General features: G+C 44.7%; 1 protein-coding gene across 1 annotated transcript in view; it reads right to left on the reverse strand.

The window, feature by feature from the left end:
* LOC136006334 (AF4/FMR2 family member 1-like) overlaps positions 1-13,831 on the reverse strand; it is a 73,019-nt gene extending 59,188 nt beyond the window's left edge. Inside the window, 4 exon segments of the mRNA XM_065664365.1 lie at positions 1,373-1,445; positions 12,848-12,992; positions 13,553-13,673; positions 13,827-13,831. Of these exon segments, the coding sequence (XP_065520437.1) occupies positions 1,373-1,445; positions 12,848-12,992; positions 13,553-13,673; positions 13,827-13,831 (344 nt within the window).
* Between the last annotated feature and the right edge of the window lie 3,341 nt (positions 13,832-17,172).

Below are 17,172 nucleotides of genomic sequence, written 5' to 3' on the forward strand. Positions count from 1 at the left end.
GCCACCATGAGAGAAAATCAGAAGGCAGCATAGGTGAAGTTTCTTATTCTATTGAGATGGCAAGATTAAAAACTAAAACTGAACCCCCCTGTTTTGGTACTGAGAGGAGAAAGGATAAGGCCGAGGAATACAGTGCCATGCTCAAAAGATAAAGCACCGGAATAAAAAAACTCCAGAAGTAATAAAAGCTCCAACTCCATAACCAGGTCAGACAAATCTGTGAGCAGGACTGCTGCAGTCTGCAGCTGCATTTAGCCAACCAAAGATTAAGAAGGAACCAAAACTGGCAAGTGCTTTTCTGAAAGCCTCAACCCTCAAAAGAAAAGGGTGCCAGAAAGGCTAACAACACAGAAACATCCATTCCAGGATGTTCTTCCCGCAAAGTTTTGAATTCTTCTGTGTTACTTGGGCCAGGTGCTGGAACTGCTTCGTTAACAGACATGTCAAGCAGCAGCAGTAGCTTTTGCAATACTCTCCTCGCTTCAGAAGTGTTTTCATCCAGCACTGGCAATGGGGGTGGATGGAACTGAGGCAGAGCCATGACTTTGATGCAGTCCTTTGTTTTGAAATGGGCTTATGAATATTTTTTTTTATCTTTGAAACTTGTTCCATACGCCAGAATCAACACATTTGTATGGATCGGAGGCAAGTTTCTTGAAAACCTTGAAAATTCTGTGCTTCTCCACTTCCTATAACACCGGCAAGCGGCCATTAAGTCTACCCTAAACATTGCTTCTGACTAATGACACATAGCAGGAACTACTTATAAGGAGCTGCCTTTTCAGGAGGAGCTGAAACAGCTTCTGTGAGTCTACCCAACACTTTTCCGTTCTTCACCTGCTTGGCTGTTTTGGGCATCTTTCTAAACGAAAACTGGACTCACACCTCACCCACCACTACTACAACTGAGAATCCCCTTAGCTCCAGTGTGATCTTCAGAAACTCTGGTGGAGGGGAAGAGAAGTCGGGGAAATATAATTCTGGTTGATAAGAAAAATCCAGCATGCCTGGATTATTCATTTCTCATTGGAGCTTTCTGTAAAACCCCACACAACTAACGCCAATTTTCAACAGCAGCTTCGGGCAGCTAGAAACCAAATCCTGTATCTACAGGAGAAACCAGGAACCCTTACCCATCCACCCCCTCTATTAAAAAGCAGTTTGTTTTTCCCTCCTTATTTAGTCTAGCTACTAGTTCGAGAACAAATCTGTACCTTGAAGGAGCAAGTGGATTGTCAGCAACCTGGTTTGTTCACAAAAAAGGAAGAGAATGAGAGTAAAGGTTAGCTTAAGGCATTCGGAACAACGCAACAAGGCGTGATGATTTAAAGCGATGTCTGCGTGCCTGGTGTACAAAATATCTAAAACTGACTTGGTTGTCATCACTGTCTTCGCTATCACTGACTTCGCTATCACTGACTTGCAGGTCTTCCTGGAGCAGTGCTCTGAAAGACAACCAGAAGATAAGTATCAGCCAAGGCAGACGCACTTTCAAGCACCAGACGCTGAAAATGACTCGGTTTGTGCTTGCCAAAAGAATCCAACCTCCCACATTCTTGATGAACGTTTGGCATTCTCTATCTGCTAAACCCTGTCATTACCTGAATGAATGATAAAATGATAACACACAATCTAGGAACATTTTATTGCACTTTTCAACTAATCTCGGGACATTTTGAAAAGGACGTCAGTATCATTGCCTGACATCCATCTACACACAACAAAGATGAAGTTCTGTGAGGGGAATGCTCCTCGCTTAAGTTTATCTAGCACACTAACACAGCAGCACAGGGTGCGAGAAGTCTCATCCTTGTACATGAAGAGACTGGCATGCTATTGGGCTGCACTCAGTCCCCAAGGGACAGAAAGCATCATCTGTGCACCAGAAGCTGTGCGCGCTCATGCTCTCTGCTCTCAGGGGCTGTAAATACTTCTTCTGTCACAAGGGCTCTCTTTTTGCTGCTCAAGTCTTCTACCATACATACGTAAGTAAATGCCAAGGGCCAGGGATGGAGCATTCACAGCCTCCCTGGACAACCTATTCCAGAGCCTCACCACCCTAACAGGAAACAACTTCCTGCTTATATCCAATCTAAACTTTGCCTGTTTAAGTTTTAACCCGTTACTCCTTGTCCTGTCACTACAGCTCCTAATGACGAGTCCCTCCCCAGCATCCCTGTAGGCCCCCTTCAGATACTGGAAGGCTGCTATAAGGTCTCCACGCAGCCTTCTCTTCTCCAGGCTGAAGAGCCCCAACTAAACACTAAAACTTCAAAGAAGTCCTATTTCTGCAAGGACAGACAAAGCCGGTTTCCCCAAAACAAGGTTTCAACAAATTCTTAAATAGCTTCGTTAAAGACAACAAATCTGCTTCAGCAATTATAATGCCTTAATTAGCTCATGACTTGACAAACAGACGCCAAGTTTTCATTCGCAGGACCTGTTCTTTTGCAGCTTAGATACACTCCATCAATCGCCCTCCAAAGCTATAGAAAAGCTCTCTTAGTGAGAGAAGGACCGCTAAAATCAGCATCACTTGCAAAACAACCCCAGTGAAAGCAAAGGCTGGTCCTTCCCTGCCAGCTGGGTTAAAGATGCATCACCACAAATGAGTGTGACATTTCCCCCTTTAAAAGAAGGGCTCTTCCATTCCAGCACTGCCAGGTGCTAACTTAGGGCTGTATACAAGAACGAAAGCCATCTGGGAAACCCTTGCGTGCTCTGTAAAGCTGAATGCTTTATTTGGGCACACAAATGCGCTGGGATTTTAGCTTCTAACTAAGCAGCACAGGCGCTGTTTGTTTTCAGCCAGCTCCACTTGGTAACGCAAGCTACTCCAGGCAGCTGAATTTTCAGTCACGTGTGCGTTAAACAGCAAAGAAAGCAAGCCCTGTTGTGCGAGTGAACACAAAAAACAAAAAAGAAGGGATGCATGGGTTCAAGGGAAAGGTGTAGAGGAAGTCCCTGGGGAAATCTTTCCTGACTCCATTTTGGACATTAGCCTAAGCCACCCTCTTCCTCCCGCTTCAACTGTCTTTGCCGACTGTGGGTACACTGGCTCTGAAGAGCCCACAGAGACACTGAGCAGAGAGGGGATGTTGGCGAAGGACAGAGGTATGTACCGTGCCAAAGTTACAATTCTGGACCTCTGCGCTAAGAAAGGAGTATTTTCAGATTCTTGTCTACAGTCAAAGTCCCTTCTGGCTCTGCTGCCTGGAAAACTGACTAAAGCTCAAAAGGGAGTTTTACAGGCAGCTGAGAAGAGCTGAAAAAGATTGTCTGGGGAGGAAGGCAGAGCCTGGAGCAGCTGCAATGACTATGCTTAATAGTGCAAAGAAAATTCCCAGAAGTCATTCAGGAGGAGCAGGCTGGGGTGGAAGAAGGAGCAGCAAAAGAAAGAACGGATTAAAGCAGCAGCTAACTACTCAGCAGGACACTATCCCACAGTACCAGCCAGGGGAGGCTCCTCTGCAGGATGTTGGAACAGCACAAAAAACGTTGAATTTCACAGACCTTACGGAGCTTGAGTGCAAGACTCTACAGTCTCAACCAAGGTGGAGAGGTGCTCTTCCTCATTTGGGACTGGCTCAGTTTTGTTTGGGGTTTTAATTAAATTGTTCGTGATAAGGAAACCAAGCTCTGTAGCCTGTAGCTTGCAGCCTTCCACGGAACAACACAGTATGGAGTGCTGCCATCTGGACAGGTTAACCCTGACAGGTTAATGGCAGCCCCCACAAAACTACTTTCAAGCTGTTTCTCTAATTAACCTAATTAATAGGTAACCACTGTCAGCTACAAGGCCAGTACCAAGTTACTTATGCGCCAACTTCAAATTTCCTATTGGAGCAATTAATTCATTAGTCAGCACTCCTTCCCAGCCTTGTCAAACCTTTGTAGCCATTATGCATAAACATCTTACACTGAGAGTCAAATTTTCAGAAGCCTTCTTCTGACAGAATACATGATAGGAGAAAGAAGAACTATATAAAGAGAAGCAGAAACATACACATTCTGTTAAAAAAAGCTACGGAAAAAAGCTGTAGCTCAAGTAGCAAGCAGTAAGTGACAAGATGTTAAGTAGCTGCAGGTTAACAGAGCAAACAAGACCCCCTTCAGTCTGGTACTTTAATAGCTGGGGATTTGTTTCGTTTTTAACACAGTCATTACAACCATGACACAGCGCAGTGGCGGACTTGGCAGCATCTGGCTAACGGCTGGACTTGATCTTAAAGGTCTCTTCCAACCAAAAGAATTCTACGATTCTATCATGAAACAGTAATGTCTCTGTGGGTGAAAAATTCCCTGCACTGAAATTTCCTTGGAAAAAATCAGACCGATAAGACCATACTCTTCAGAATCATCAAGTAAACCAGATTTTAACAAGTTTCACGTTCTTTTAAGTAACTGCACAGTAGAGATGGTAACTGAGTCTGGTTACTTACGATGTTGTCATCTGAGAACGAGGCAATGTATCTGAAGGTCCAGCATACTGTCCTGTAAAGCAAAAAAGGTTCGGTTGGGTTTATTTGAATCACCTGTAGCGTATTTTACCCTATGGTCTCTGAGCATCAGATTAGAAAGTCACTTCCTTCTAGGACGTAACTGATTGCCATTGAGATTATTTATCACTCCAAATGGGGCTTCCTAATGAAATCCTGTTTGTTCTCTGCTGAACTGCTGCCTTAATTTCTAGGAAAGGAATGTCTATAGTCTCTTCAGCAATTTCTAAATTCATCAACGTTTAAAAAAGCACAGGAAATCATGTCCCTTAATCAATGTAAACATTTGATGTTCTCAATGTATGACACACAAAACTATCTGTCAATATACATATAACAGTGCGCCTGCTTTTGGATTTCTACTTACTCTGATTCTGTGCTACACATCCAACATGCTGCGACTCCTAGAGAGAAAGCAGAAAGTGCAAATTGAGACTCAAATACATCATCACTCAATAGCACTGTATCAGTGATCTGAGTTCCTTGTGTTTGTTACTGTAACCGATACTTTGAGCAACTTGTCAAAGGATAACTTTGAAGCGTCCAACAGTCTAAGCTGTCCTGACACAGCTTAGCATGGACAGAAATGGTATGTGCTACGGCTGCTAGCCCAATACTAAAAAAAGAAATTAAAAGAGCTGCCAAACACTTCCATTGAACATAGCAAATGTTTCTGTTAACCAAAACATGCTTTGGTTGTTAACAAAATGAGATGCTTCAAATACTTCTGAAAAGCAGTCACATTTGAAGCCCACGATTATGTAAGTCATTGAAACATCATTTATTCATCCCCCGTCAAACATCTTACAAGTCTAAAAATACAAAGCTTGCTCAAAATATAAGACTAAAGATAATTATGTTACCATATAGCACACTCCAAAAAAGTTATTCAGAAGCAAAATCTGATCACTCAAGTAAAATGATGCATTGCAAGTAACCGTTACACAATTCAAAATCCATTCTGACTTCTAAAGATAATTCTCTCCTAAAAGCCCTTACCTATGAAAGGAGGACAAAATCAGATGAAAATATGTGCAAAAGCTGGAAAGCTCTCTTCTAATTTATCAAAAGCCTTGGCAAAAAGAAGGTGTTTACCTTTGTTGGTAATGGAAATTTGGAAGGCTCTGCAGCAGTAGGAGTAGGAATATCTGTCAGAAGAGGTGGCCATGGTTGGATCATTTCCTGGAAAGCGAATGACAGAAGTGGGTTACAGTATTTTTGCTGATACAGGCAGCTGAAGTTTTACCTTTAAGAGCTTTATATTCATGTACAAAAAAAAGCTGACCCCCTCGTAAACCCAAGAGGCAAGAAGCCCTCTTTGAGCTCAACAAGCCAGACCATCATGAGGACTTGCTCCTTTTCTCCAAGCGTACTTGCATTGCCCAATTAGCAGCAATCTCACTGAAGCTTGTAGAGAGTTAAAATACTTCCTATGTTTGCAGGATTAGGCTATCACAGTTAATAAAGGGGAAAGTACATAAAACCTGTATATGAGTAGCTCTGGACTGTTTCAAAGTTCAGGAGCTTCTTATTATGGGAAGTTCCTATATCCCCTTACAGCAAAAACACTCTGAAAGGCTTTTCAAAACTCAAGGGGGTCAGCCAGGGAGCTCTGACTGCCAGCCATTCCTCATGCTATTCTACCTGAAACACTGGCTTCTGCTCTGACTGACCAAGATGCCGTTGTTGCAGAGCTCCAAGACATGGTTTCAAACCAAAGATAGAGACTGCCTGATAGGATGTGTCTTTAGGAGCCTTTCTGCACTGTTGCCCTGCCCTAACTCTCACCCAGCTACCAGCTTGTTGGGCTAAGCCATGGTCCAGGTGAGAGCAGAGCACATAGACCACAGCCATGAGGTAGGGATCAACCTCCAACCTGCCTCTTCTGGCACCACAGCTGGACACAGATGACTGGGCTACAGCTTTGGCTTGCACTGCAACACGTGAACAGCCTAGCACAGACAATGATCTTTCTCTTGAACATATGCTAAAACACCTTAATGGGGGTTAATCTAGACAAAGCCTTTGGGGAAGCTGGGGCTCAGAAATTCAGAAACATTTGGTTGAAATCACACAAGACAGACTTTTCTTGTCTCCCGATTAAGTTTCAATCATGAAGAGTGTAATACTCCCAGAAATAAATGAATTCATATGGCCTGCCACCCTCACTGCCTTTCCTGGAACACTTATCTTATTTTCACTCTGTGCTCAGCTAAAGGGTCACATGTACTCAGACCCAGCTGAGTACTGGGAGCCCGTGCACTGCCCACAAAGCCATCTCTGACACAGGTTGAAGAGACAGGTTTGCGTTAGAGCTGGCTTAGCTTTGCGCAAATGTACTATAATTACAGTGACGGAGAAGCATAGCCCAGCAGCAGCGCCATGCACACAGTAATATTCCTCCTCCCCCCCCCTTTAATGTGTACAAAATACAAATATGTAGATCTATTATTTAAGAGCACCTACCTTCAAAATTTCATTAACGGCTTGGGCGTCACAGCGGAAGATTCGCTACAAGGAAATAGAAAGAAGGAAGCAGCATGAGCTTGTTTGTTTACCGAGATAAACAGATGCACTCATTAAATATTTGCTTACCAACTCTTCTACAAATGCCATGAAGTCCATTAATAATAAAAGGCTAAAAAGCCCCATGAGAAGGGCAGTTTATTCTACAAAGCCTGTGGTTTTCAAGTCTTTAGTAGAAGCTATATTCTAATAAAGATGAGAAGGAATGAAAGTGAAAGAAAGTTCATTAAACAGTGGTGCTTGTTCAGCTGACAGGATTCCCCTTGTTTCATAACTTGTGTTCTTCTATGCACCCACGTGCACTCAGCAGCATAAGAAGCCAGTATAAAGCCCTAAGCTTGGAGAAGGCAAGGTAAAGGTGGCTGTAAGTGGAAGAATAACCCACCAGACCCTTAAATGCCAGTTCCTGGACTCAAGGGAACACCACCTGTGATTAGAAAAGTTGAAAAGCAGTATGACTAACTTGTGCAGTTCAGGATAAAACCTTGAACGCACCGCCGGCTTAGAGCAACATGGGGAGGAACTAGTCTGCCTTTACTACAACAGGCTTGCACAAATGCACAGGTGCACACACGCGCAAAAGAAGGGAGGCAGATTTTCATTTAGAAAACAATTTAAGAAATGCACAGGCATTCTATTCAAGTGCACAGCAGCTGCATGAGAAAACTCTCAGAAATACCTCCAAGTCCTCTCTTCACGGGCAATTCCAAAAACCGCACACACTTTCATAAGCACATGCCCTGAGGCCTACAGAGATCTCTTAGACACACTAGGGAGAGCTGAACAAGGAACTCGGGATAATAAGAATCGCCCCAAACCAAACTAAATTGCTTGAGGAACCACCTGGAACACAAATGAGATGCCCCACTGGCCACAATATGGGGGCCAGACACCCACCCATCAACCAGAAGCAGTGCAGTGCCCCAAGCAGGCAGTAACTCCAGACAGGGGCAGCATCAACCTGCCCGCCACTGCGCTCTTTTCTGGCAGCCTCAGTTACAGCCACACGGCACAGCAGGGACCACTAGCCTGCTCCTTGGTCTCACTGTGATAGCTGGAGGCAGAAGGGGAAAGCACGAGAAGCATTGACAGAATATTTGCAAAAGCCCAGCTTTCTCCTCTCTGCACAATGCAGTCAACACTCGCCAAAGCTGGGAACCTCAAAAACTGGGCATCTTTTTGAAAAGAAGGGTTTCCCATAGACACTACAAGGAATAAGCAGCGCTCTTTTTGGGTAATGGTTGAAGAGCTTTTAAGGCTGCTTCTTTTCAGAAAACGTATTCCATTAGAAATTACAGCACACATTTTTATTCCACTCTGCCACATGTGCCAAATGGAGCTGAAGGACCACACAGCTCTCGCATGTGGAAGTAGGGGGCTGAAGCTTGCTCCCTGATGTTTAAACAGCCTGCCTTGTCTGTGGCAGAACGGATTCAAGCAGGCTGCCAAAAAAATCATCCCCGAGAGAGCTGGCTATGCATTATTTCAGAAGTCACTGAGCAGCACCGCTGAGATGTGTGACCACAACCAAGGCCGGTGGCGGTAACAGCATATAGACTGTGCAAAGATGAGGACAGGAGGTCTGGAAGCAGATATTAACTGGAAGGGAGAAGGGCTGCATTTCAGCCAAGCATGAAGGTGCTGAAGACCATTCTGCTCCTTCTTATTTCAGTAATTCCCACCTGACTGCTTATCTGTATGCCTCTGTTGTCACAGCCCATGTAGAGCTGCGCCTCTGACACAAATCAGCGCTGTGCTGCTTCTCAGTGCCTTTCACCTCAGGTGAATCTGGCGCCTGTAGATACGCAGGCAGTGTAGGTCAAGAATAGCTAGAGCATGCACGCATTTCCTAAGTTGCCTGCTATCTCCTCCTAATTGAAATGGACTGGCAATGTGTGTGTGTGGCTCAAGAATACCAGCTACTGCTCTTTGCCTGGTTTCAGGCTAAGTTATTAGCACTGAGAAAACCCAAGCGAGCAGGATAAGAAAAGCCAATTTGAGTTCCATGCCCTTCACTGTGCTATCAGTTTTCTTTGTTTCCTAATGAGAGCTTTGCCACTGCAGCTATCAACTCTCAGCAGAGAAGGTCACCTCTTCAGGCTGCTAAAAAAGTTTCGCATTTACAGCTGCTTCCAATTTAATACTATATTTTAATATAAATACTTGGTTATAAATTTATTTTTCCATGTCAACTGCATGGGCTTTTGCCACTTGAATGCAATGGGGATCACAAAACTGCATATGCATGAATGAAGAGTTAGCTTGAAAAGAACAGGCGGGGCAAGATCAGACCAAAACCTACCATCCTGTCCTCGCTTCATCCGTACGTGCTTCGCTAGCTCAGAGCTGGAGGAGATCTTGCATATTGGATGGGCTCTCTATTCACACACAAGTCACGCTAGGAATAACACACTAACTTACTCTTCAAAGTCATTTTCCACCTGCATTTCTGTGCTAAGAATCTACCCTCTAATACTACAGATAGATGCAAGATGCACACACATAGGGCACGCTTCCAAAATGACCCAGCCAACAAAAGAGACTGTATGTATTTTAACCAAGCCTCTAATAATCTCGATTATGGATGCAATAATGTTCTGCTGTGTATTGAAAAACCCTGCCAGAATTTGAAGCTAGAATCAACTTGATCAAAACAAACACATAAACACAGAAATCCATACAGGATTTTGCAGGCTATCTTAAGGGACACCAGACACCAAAGCAGATTCTCTGCCAAGGATTTTTAAATGTTCCGTTACCACGAAAGAGATTAAAAGACATCTCTGATACAAAGACAGGTCCAACCATCTGAAGCATGGCTTACTCCAGCCACCTGGTTTTAGAGGATGTGGTGACAAAGCTGCTTTGGGGGAAGCTGAAGCAACCATTCCTAGTTCCCTATTCAGGAGAGCATTTACTGGAACAAATAGGAAGCCTGTGTGAATACACCTGGGATTAAAATAATTTCTAGCCAGGCAGGCACCACCCTGCAAGCAAGCTATCAGCATGGGTGGTCCTTAAGCATGTTTTTAAGAGAGTTTATAGCTTGCTGCAGACACTGTGCACTTGTTCGACAGATCTCTTTCTTTCATCCACTCACCGATTCCACAAGTGTTGGATGCATGGGGAATGTCTACCCTTTCCTACGAGGGCAATCAAAAAGCTCTTCCACCTCAAGCAGCTCATGGTTTATTTTGCAGACAGACAGGTTCCCTTATAACCCTGCAAACGGTACCCACTCAACGCGTCACTGCTGTCTTCCCATGAATAACAGCTGTTCAGACACGCTAGAGAAAAAACATGGGGACACACGCACAGAGAAATACAAACTAAGACCAATTAGACGGCAATGCTAACAACATTATCATGCCTGTGAGCTCATCATTTAGATTTGTCTTGTACTGATCTCAGCCAGCAGTAAGCACGAACCTTACCGTGAGTAAGGCTCTGCTCGGGTAGAAGGCATAAAAGGAAGCGCTATGAAGTAATCCCACCTAAACCAGCAGCCTCAAGGTAAACACTCAGCTGCCAGCAGAATCACTGAAAGCAGGACTCTGCTTCTGAGCTTTTTGCTCTAAGTGGGAACCAGGGAGGAGGAGTCAAAACAAAAATAATTCTGAAAAGAAAAACATGTAATCAATGTATGCTATGCCACCAGCAAAGCACTCTATGTATGCTTTGCTACCTAGAAAGCACTCCAACAAGTAAGATTGTGCCATGATGCTCCATTTTCTCGCATACACGAACCTAGCCCAAGGCACTGGTTTTGCCTCAGTACTCTCAACTATGGAGCAGGGGTGTTGCATTGCTTACAGCTAAACAGACTGGAAACAACAGAAAGTGATGACTTGGTTTTGAAGTGCAGGACATGCTGTTGGAACTTATGAACCTCAACAGCTCTCAGGGGCATAAAGCCACATTTTCATTTCTAACCCACAGGTTTTATCAGCATCCACCCCTTCTAATAGAATGCATCTTGTTCAGATCTGGCACCGCCAAGCTCTGAGGTGAACCTGATTTCAGCTAGCAAGGGAAAAGACAAACAGCTATTGTCTGCTACCATGCCAACCTCCCTGCCCACACGTGGGCTCCTTCAGAAAACCCTGAAGTCAAAAGCAAACCTTGCACTGTCGTTACTGGTGGGGATGCAGGAACAAGCAGGGGAAGCCAGTTCCAAGGCTGACCCAAAACACTCACACAAGAAAGCCCAAAGGATTCCGATGTGCCATCTGCATGTATAAACGTGTGGTTTTAAGGCTGAGTATCCCTTCCCTGACTTTAGTGTGGGAATACTTGCACACCCTTAGGTTTCCCTTGGTGCTATTTTTGTATTAGGCTCAATAACATTTAAAGCAGAAGCTTAAAAAGGGACTTTTGTTATCTAGTCACAAAATCTTTGTTGATACAATTAATTAATTTTCACAGAGGCTTAATAATTACTGCGAGACACGCCATTTTTAGCGCAGAAAATTCACCTCATTTCATCAAAACCACAATGGCCACAACACACAAGACAAAAAGTGGAAGAGAGAGAAGGCAAAAGGAAACTCAAAGAAAACTGAAAAAGAAAGCCAACTTTAAAAAACCTTCCTATCTGACTGTCTTTGTGGAAAGAGAAGAAACTTGGTTCCAGTGCTGCACTAACAAGGCACCGCACACTGCAGCAGCTGTTAAATGTGTGTTTGGGAATGCACTTGTTCAAGCTTTGTTCTAGCTTCAGGTAGCCAGCTGGGTGGGCTTAGCAGTGCAGGAGGAGCAGAAACAAGCAACACATCCTACATCTCCCCTCCCACCAACTTCCTTCTTGACTGTAATGGAGCAAGACTCTTGTAATTCCAGCAAAGCAAAGCTAAAGTACATCTGCTTGCCATTGCTTCCAGCATTAAGTTTCCCTTCTACATTTCACGACAAACAAAACCATGTCTGGGTGCTATTTCAGGTCCTCTGTGAGCCCCAGTTTAACCAGCAGTTTGCATGCAGCCAAGTCCCCTGTGGACGATTTCACAAGCGCACTTAACCCACTCAGGTCCACTCCTCTCCTTTCCAAGGCAACGCTAAAGTTATGTCACTGAAACGATGCCGTACCTCCAGGCACTCTCCTGCTTCTGTCCCAGCGTCAACCCAGAAGCCCCACTCACAGGCAAGACAAGACAAGACAGCAGCTCCAGCCTGCCACCACCCTCACTGCAGGTTTGAAAACAAATCAAACCATTTCCATGAACTTCTACGCTTGCTTTCTTCAGCTGACACTGAAGGCTCCTGGCAATGCAAGCATTCTACATCAAAATGCTCAGTAAACAACGGTTGCACTCTCCTGTTCCTGCCTGGGTGCCTGGAGGAAATAAAACATTCTTTAAAGAGTTTACATGCTTTTCTAACTCCGAGATGCATTATTTTGTTCAATCTAAAACTAAATGCATGGACCTCCTTCTTGTGTTCAAAGAGCTCCGGAGAAAAAGAAAAAATCACTGGTTTGTCTGCCTGAAGGAGCAATCGGGTTTGTGTTCTGGGGGAACAGACTGTTGATATCTTCTAATGAAGGAGTCTTCAAAAATCTGGAGTTGCTGACAGCAATTCCTTGTTAGCCTGCATCTAATAATAGTATAATTGAAATCCAAACAACCTAAACATGGAAATTAAATGCAGCATCACCTGCATATAGCCACGTAAACCAGAACTTGCCTGATCTTGGACATCCATTTGTCTCACACAGGCAGCTGGTTTCTGCAGCATCGCACTCGTTTTTGAAGGCAAAGCTGTGGGAAAAGTCTGAGAGGAAGGCCGAGTGTTGCTGCTCAGGTTAATGTCTGAGCTGCCCTGACTTTCATCTTCAGGTGAGACCGGAGGACGAACTCCATGAATCCCGAAGAAATTCCACTGGGGTTTGGAGATGATGAGCCCCATGATATCCTCATAATTGCCCAGCACGTTCCGAATTCGGTTTGACAAGTCATCTCCTTTATGAGCCTGCAAAAGAAGAACAGAGGCAGAAATGGAAAAAGCATGGACCCTCAATTTCGAGACATTCAGCTCCGTAAGAGAGATTCTTCAGGATCTTAATTTCATCACCACGTATCACCACAAGCAAAGTTACGCAAGCTCATCTTGATCCTGCAGTGCAGTCCCTCCAAAGCAACTGGGACTGCTCTACTCACTATTAGTTCTTCTGAGCCAAACTTGTAGGTGCGCCTGCAGCCTTCAGGAACACTAACATCAGACCCGCTTGTTTCTATCACAGCTGCCCACAGACAGGCAGCCAAGCTGCTCTTGGGTGCTCTCTCTCAAACTCCCAAACTACAGGAAGTAGCCCCCAAATCAGTCTGCCCAACCCAAGGACCTTACTGAGCTTGCACCATCTTCAGAGCTTTAAACACATCTCTGATGAGTTTAAGTTAAGCAGATGGGAAGATGCTGGTTCTGCACGTATCATACTCAAGTCTGCTACACCATCTGCAGAAGCCACAGCTCTGCTCTTACGCTCCCACCATCTTTCCTCCTCTCCCTCCACCACACCCCCCCACCATTACCTTATAGGGTGCTGCAAAGATGGGAGGCTTCTCAGGGAGCTTGTTTTTCTCCTGCTGAGCCTCCCTAATTCGTCTCTCTCTCTCTCTAGCACGCAGCAGGTTTCTGTCCTCATTGTACAAGCTTTAGGAAAGAGAGAAAGAAAGGATGGTTAACACTTTACACCACTGTTATCAACAAGTACCTACTGTGCTTTTCAGACAACAGCGTATGTCCAGCATGAAAGTCATTTTGAACAGGATGCTTATAATTGACAAATCAGTTATGTCATGTTACCGCATGGTAATACAATACATACAAGGTACAGCAAGCATCCTTCTCAGTGGTTCCTATTCTTGATACCATACATCAAGAAAGGTGGGAAGGGAAAAACTATGCATCCACTGAATTGTGAAACAGTGGCTCCAGACTCTTTTCAGTGGTGCCCAACGACAGGACGAGGACCAACGGCCATAAACTAAAAGTCAAGAAGTTTCACCCCAACGTGAGGAAGAACTTCTTTACATTAAGGATGGCAGAGCACTGGAACAACCTGCCCAGGAGAGTAGTGGTGTCCCCCTCTCTGGAGACATTCAAAACGTGCCTGGGCACGTTCCTGTGTAATCTGCTCTAGGTGGCCCTGCCTTGCACCAGGGAGGTGGGCTAGATGATCTTCAGAGGTCCCTTCCAACCCTCATGAGCCTGTGATTCTCTGTACCTCTTCACCTGAGAGTAAAAAAGAATCTACTATTTTGAAGGTGTTGCCACTTTCAGAGATTGAACTTTGCCAGCTTTATAAACAGGCTTGAAAACTTAGTCTTTACTTTAAATGGGCAGTCAGAAAGCTGCTTACCTGCCAAACCATGCAGTTGCATTTAAAGCAATCATGCAAATGTATTTAAAGCGGTGCTCTCAGAAATTTGGAGAACACCAGGTCAAATCCCCCTGTTCCTCCTCAACCACATATGCATACACTCAATTCCACCATCCCCGCATCAAAACAGCAATAAAGCTGTGGAACATGCGCAGCAGAATAACTTCATGGAAAACCAGATCCTTTAAACTACACCACCTCTGTGAAATACTGCTGCAAAATCTGGGAATATTTATGGACATTTGTCAAGCAGCAGCATGGAGGCACAGTATGTGGATGCAGGTACTGGCCTCCTCTCCTATTTCTACTCTACTCACAGGCACACTATGTGCATGCATATTTTTCTCTCCTCCCTCCTCTTTCTACACCTACTGCACGGTTTACTTGTAACTTTACAAGTCTCTTGCAAGGAGCTCTCCTGAGGTGTTCAGGCTAATCAAAACCTACTGCCACAAGGCGCTCAGCTCCAGCTCCGCACCCCCCTCCCCACTCGTTCTTTTGAAGCTGCCACCGAGTATGCTTTTGAGCCCAATGATAGTATTCAGTGCAATGGGGATGGCACAAACGGACAATTTTAAGTTCATTTTAATTCCTCCTCCTTGACCATCACCTGTTTTCCCTGTCATTTTTTCCCGTCAGTTCTTCAGCCATAATTGTCATCATTTGACAGGCAGAGGAACATACGGGAAATTAAAAGACGTGATGGGGATCTACTTGTGTGTCCCCTTCACTTGAACATTACGCCAAAGCTCCTTCTCCCACTTGACGTCTTCTGATACATGTGCATGGCTTGGGCAGCACAATGCTGCTGACGTCTCAGCCTGCCCTGTTACTATTTCTGTCTTGATGCACACCATGAATGCCAAATACTCAGACCTACACGGTACTTTTCAACGCAACTGCAACATCAAATACACAAACTTGTTTGTTTTCTCCCCAGTACTTATTAAATTCCTCATGGTGTTGGCTGGAGTACACAGCACACACACATACTATATGCTAGCTTTCCCCCAAATCTACTTTGTTACTGCAGTGTGCAGATCGTTGCAGCACCTTTCAGATCCAGGCCTCTTGCAGACAAGCTGTTCCGCTGGCACAGCTCTCTGCTGAAGCCCAAGCCGACAAGAAATGAAAGCACTTTAAAACGCTCATCTAAACAATACGGAAGGACAAAAGCCACAGCCAATCCAATCTCTTTTTAAAACAGATAGTTTTAAAATGAGTGAATCTCATTTTTATCTTCCCAGGTAAGAGACGGTTTGCCTCCTTCAGAGGGGACAGAGAAAGACCCAAAAGCCATGAGGTTGAACGCAAGCCTTTCTCGGGGAACACTGTCAAGGCTAAGAGAGAAACTTCTCTTCTACAAGACCCATTCCCAGCCTCTCTAACAATCTCTGTTACCTTTCAAAAACTTTTAACATCCATCACGTTATAATCTGCATTATTATTTAGTAAGGCACATGCAATAGCACTGGAAGACTTGAGGTCCTTCAAGGTGTCCTGGGTTCAGCAGTAGCAGCCATTTTTTCCCCTTCTTAGGAGCTGGTGCAGCGCTGTGTTTTTGACTTTCGGCCTGGGAACGGTGCTGATAACACCGATGGTTTCAGTTACTGCTCAAATGTTTATAGAGTGAGCAAGGACTTTGTGAGCCTCATGCTCTGCCAGGGAGGAGGGGAAGCCGGGAGGAAGCACAGACAGGACACCTGACCCAGACTAGCCAAAGAACTATTCCATACCACAGCACGTCGTGCCCATGATGGAACTGAGAGTTAGCCGGAAGGGCCAGGGCACTGCGGGGCTGGACTAGGTATCGGTTGGTGTTCGGTCGGGCTGGGGGGGGCAGGCAGCTTCAGCATGTTACTAGTCATGCATCCTCTCTTGTAACGGCTTCACTACCCCTGCTTGCTTAGCTTTTAACAGTAACCTAAAACTTGTTTCCCTCATCAGCTTCTTAACATTAAAGTGATTGGCAAGGAGAAAATGTAGATCATCTTTCTCAAACCAACAACAAATACATGCAGTACTTCAGATGGATCTGGTTAACAAGCTGGGTATGATTTCCACACACCACATGGCTGATGTTGGGAGTCAGTGGGGATGCACATGTTTATCTGTGTTCTCCCTTTGCATGGTAAAACTTCACTGAACATGACCTGGTATTAACTGTTTGGCTTTTTTTTATCTATGGTTGCTGGATTGAAAGGGCAGGAGCTGTGAACTACTCAAATTACTGATCTTGATGGAAAATACACACCAGCATGCCACTATCAGCACTACGCCCAGACTGAAAATCATTACTGACGATCCACAGATATTGGCATGACCACGTGTGCATCACCCTGGCTGGAAGAGCACTGAGAGGTTGAACTACTACGCAGTGAGACTCTGCTGAGAAATAAGCACGTGGAAATTCTGACCAAGAGGTTTTGTGGTTGGTTTGGTTGTTTTAATTTGCAGATCAGGAGGGTGAGCCAGAGCTCACTGACATTGCCAACACAGTTATTATTGGTTCCAACGAGCCTTGTGTTAGGCAACGAGAGCTCATTTTCAGTCATGCAAAACAGGCCTGACCTCCGGCACACAAGAGCAAACCTCCAGCAAAACGAAGGGAAGCCGTCATTTGGACATGACACACCAGCTCACAAGGTTCATCTTCTGCACCATGCAGAAAAACCCCGAAAAAACCACTAACCTAACAAAAAACCAAAACCCATAAACTACTAAACCAAAACACCCCAAACAACAACAAAAAATCCTCTAACCAAAGCC

Source organism: Lathamus discolor, chromosome 1 (genome assembly GCF_037157495.1).
Source record: "Lathamus discolor isolate bLatDis1 chromosome 1, bLatDis1.hap1, whole genome shotgun sequence".
Taxonomy (NCBI): domain Eukaryota; kingdom Metazoa; phylum Chordata; class Aves; order Psittaciformes; family Psittacidae; genus Lathamus; species Lathamus discolor.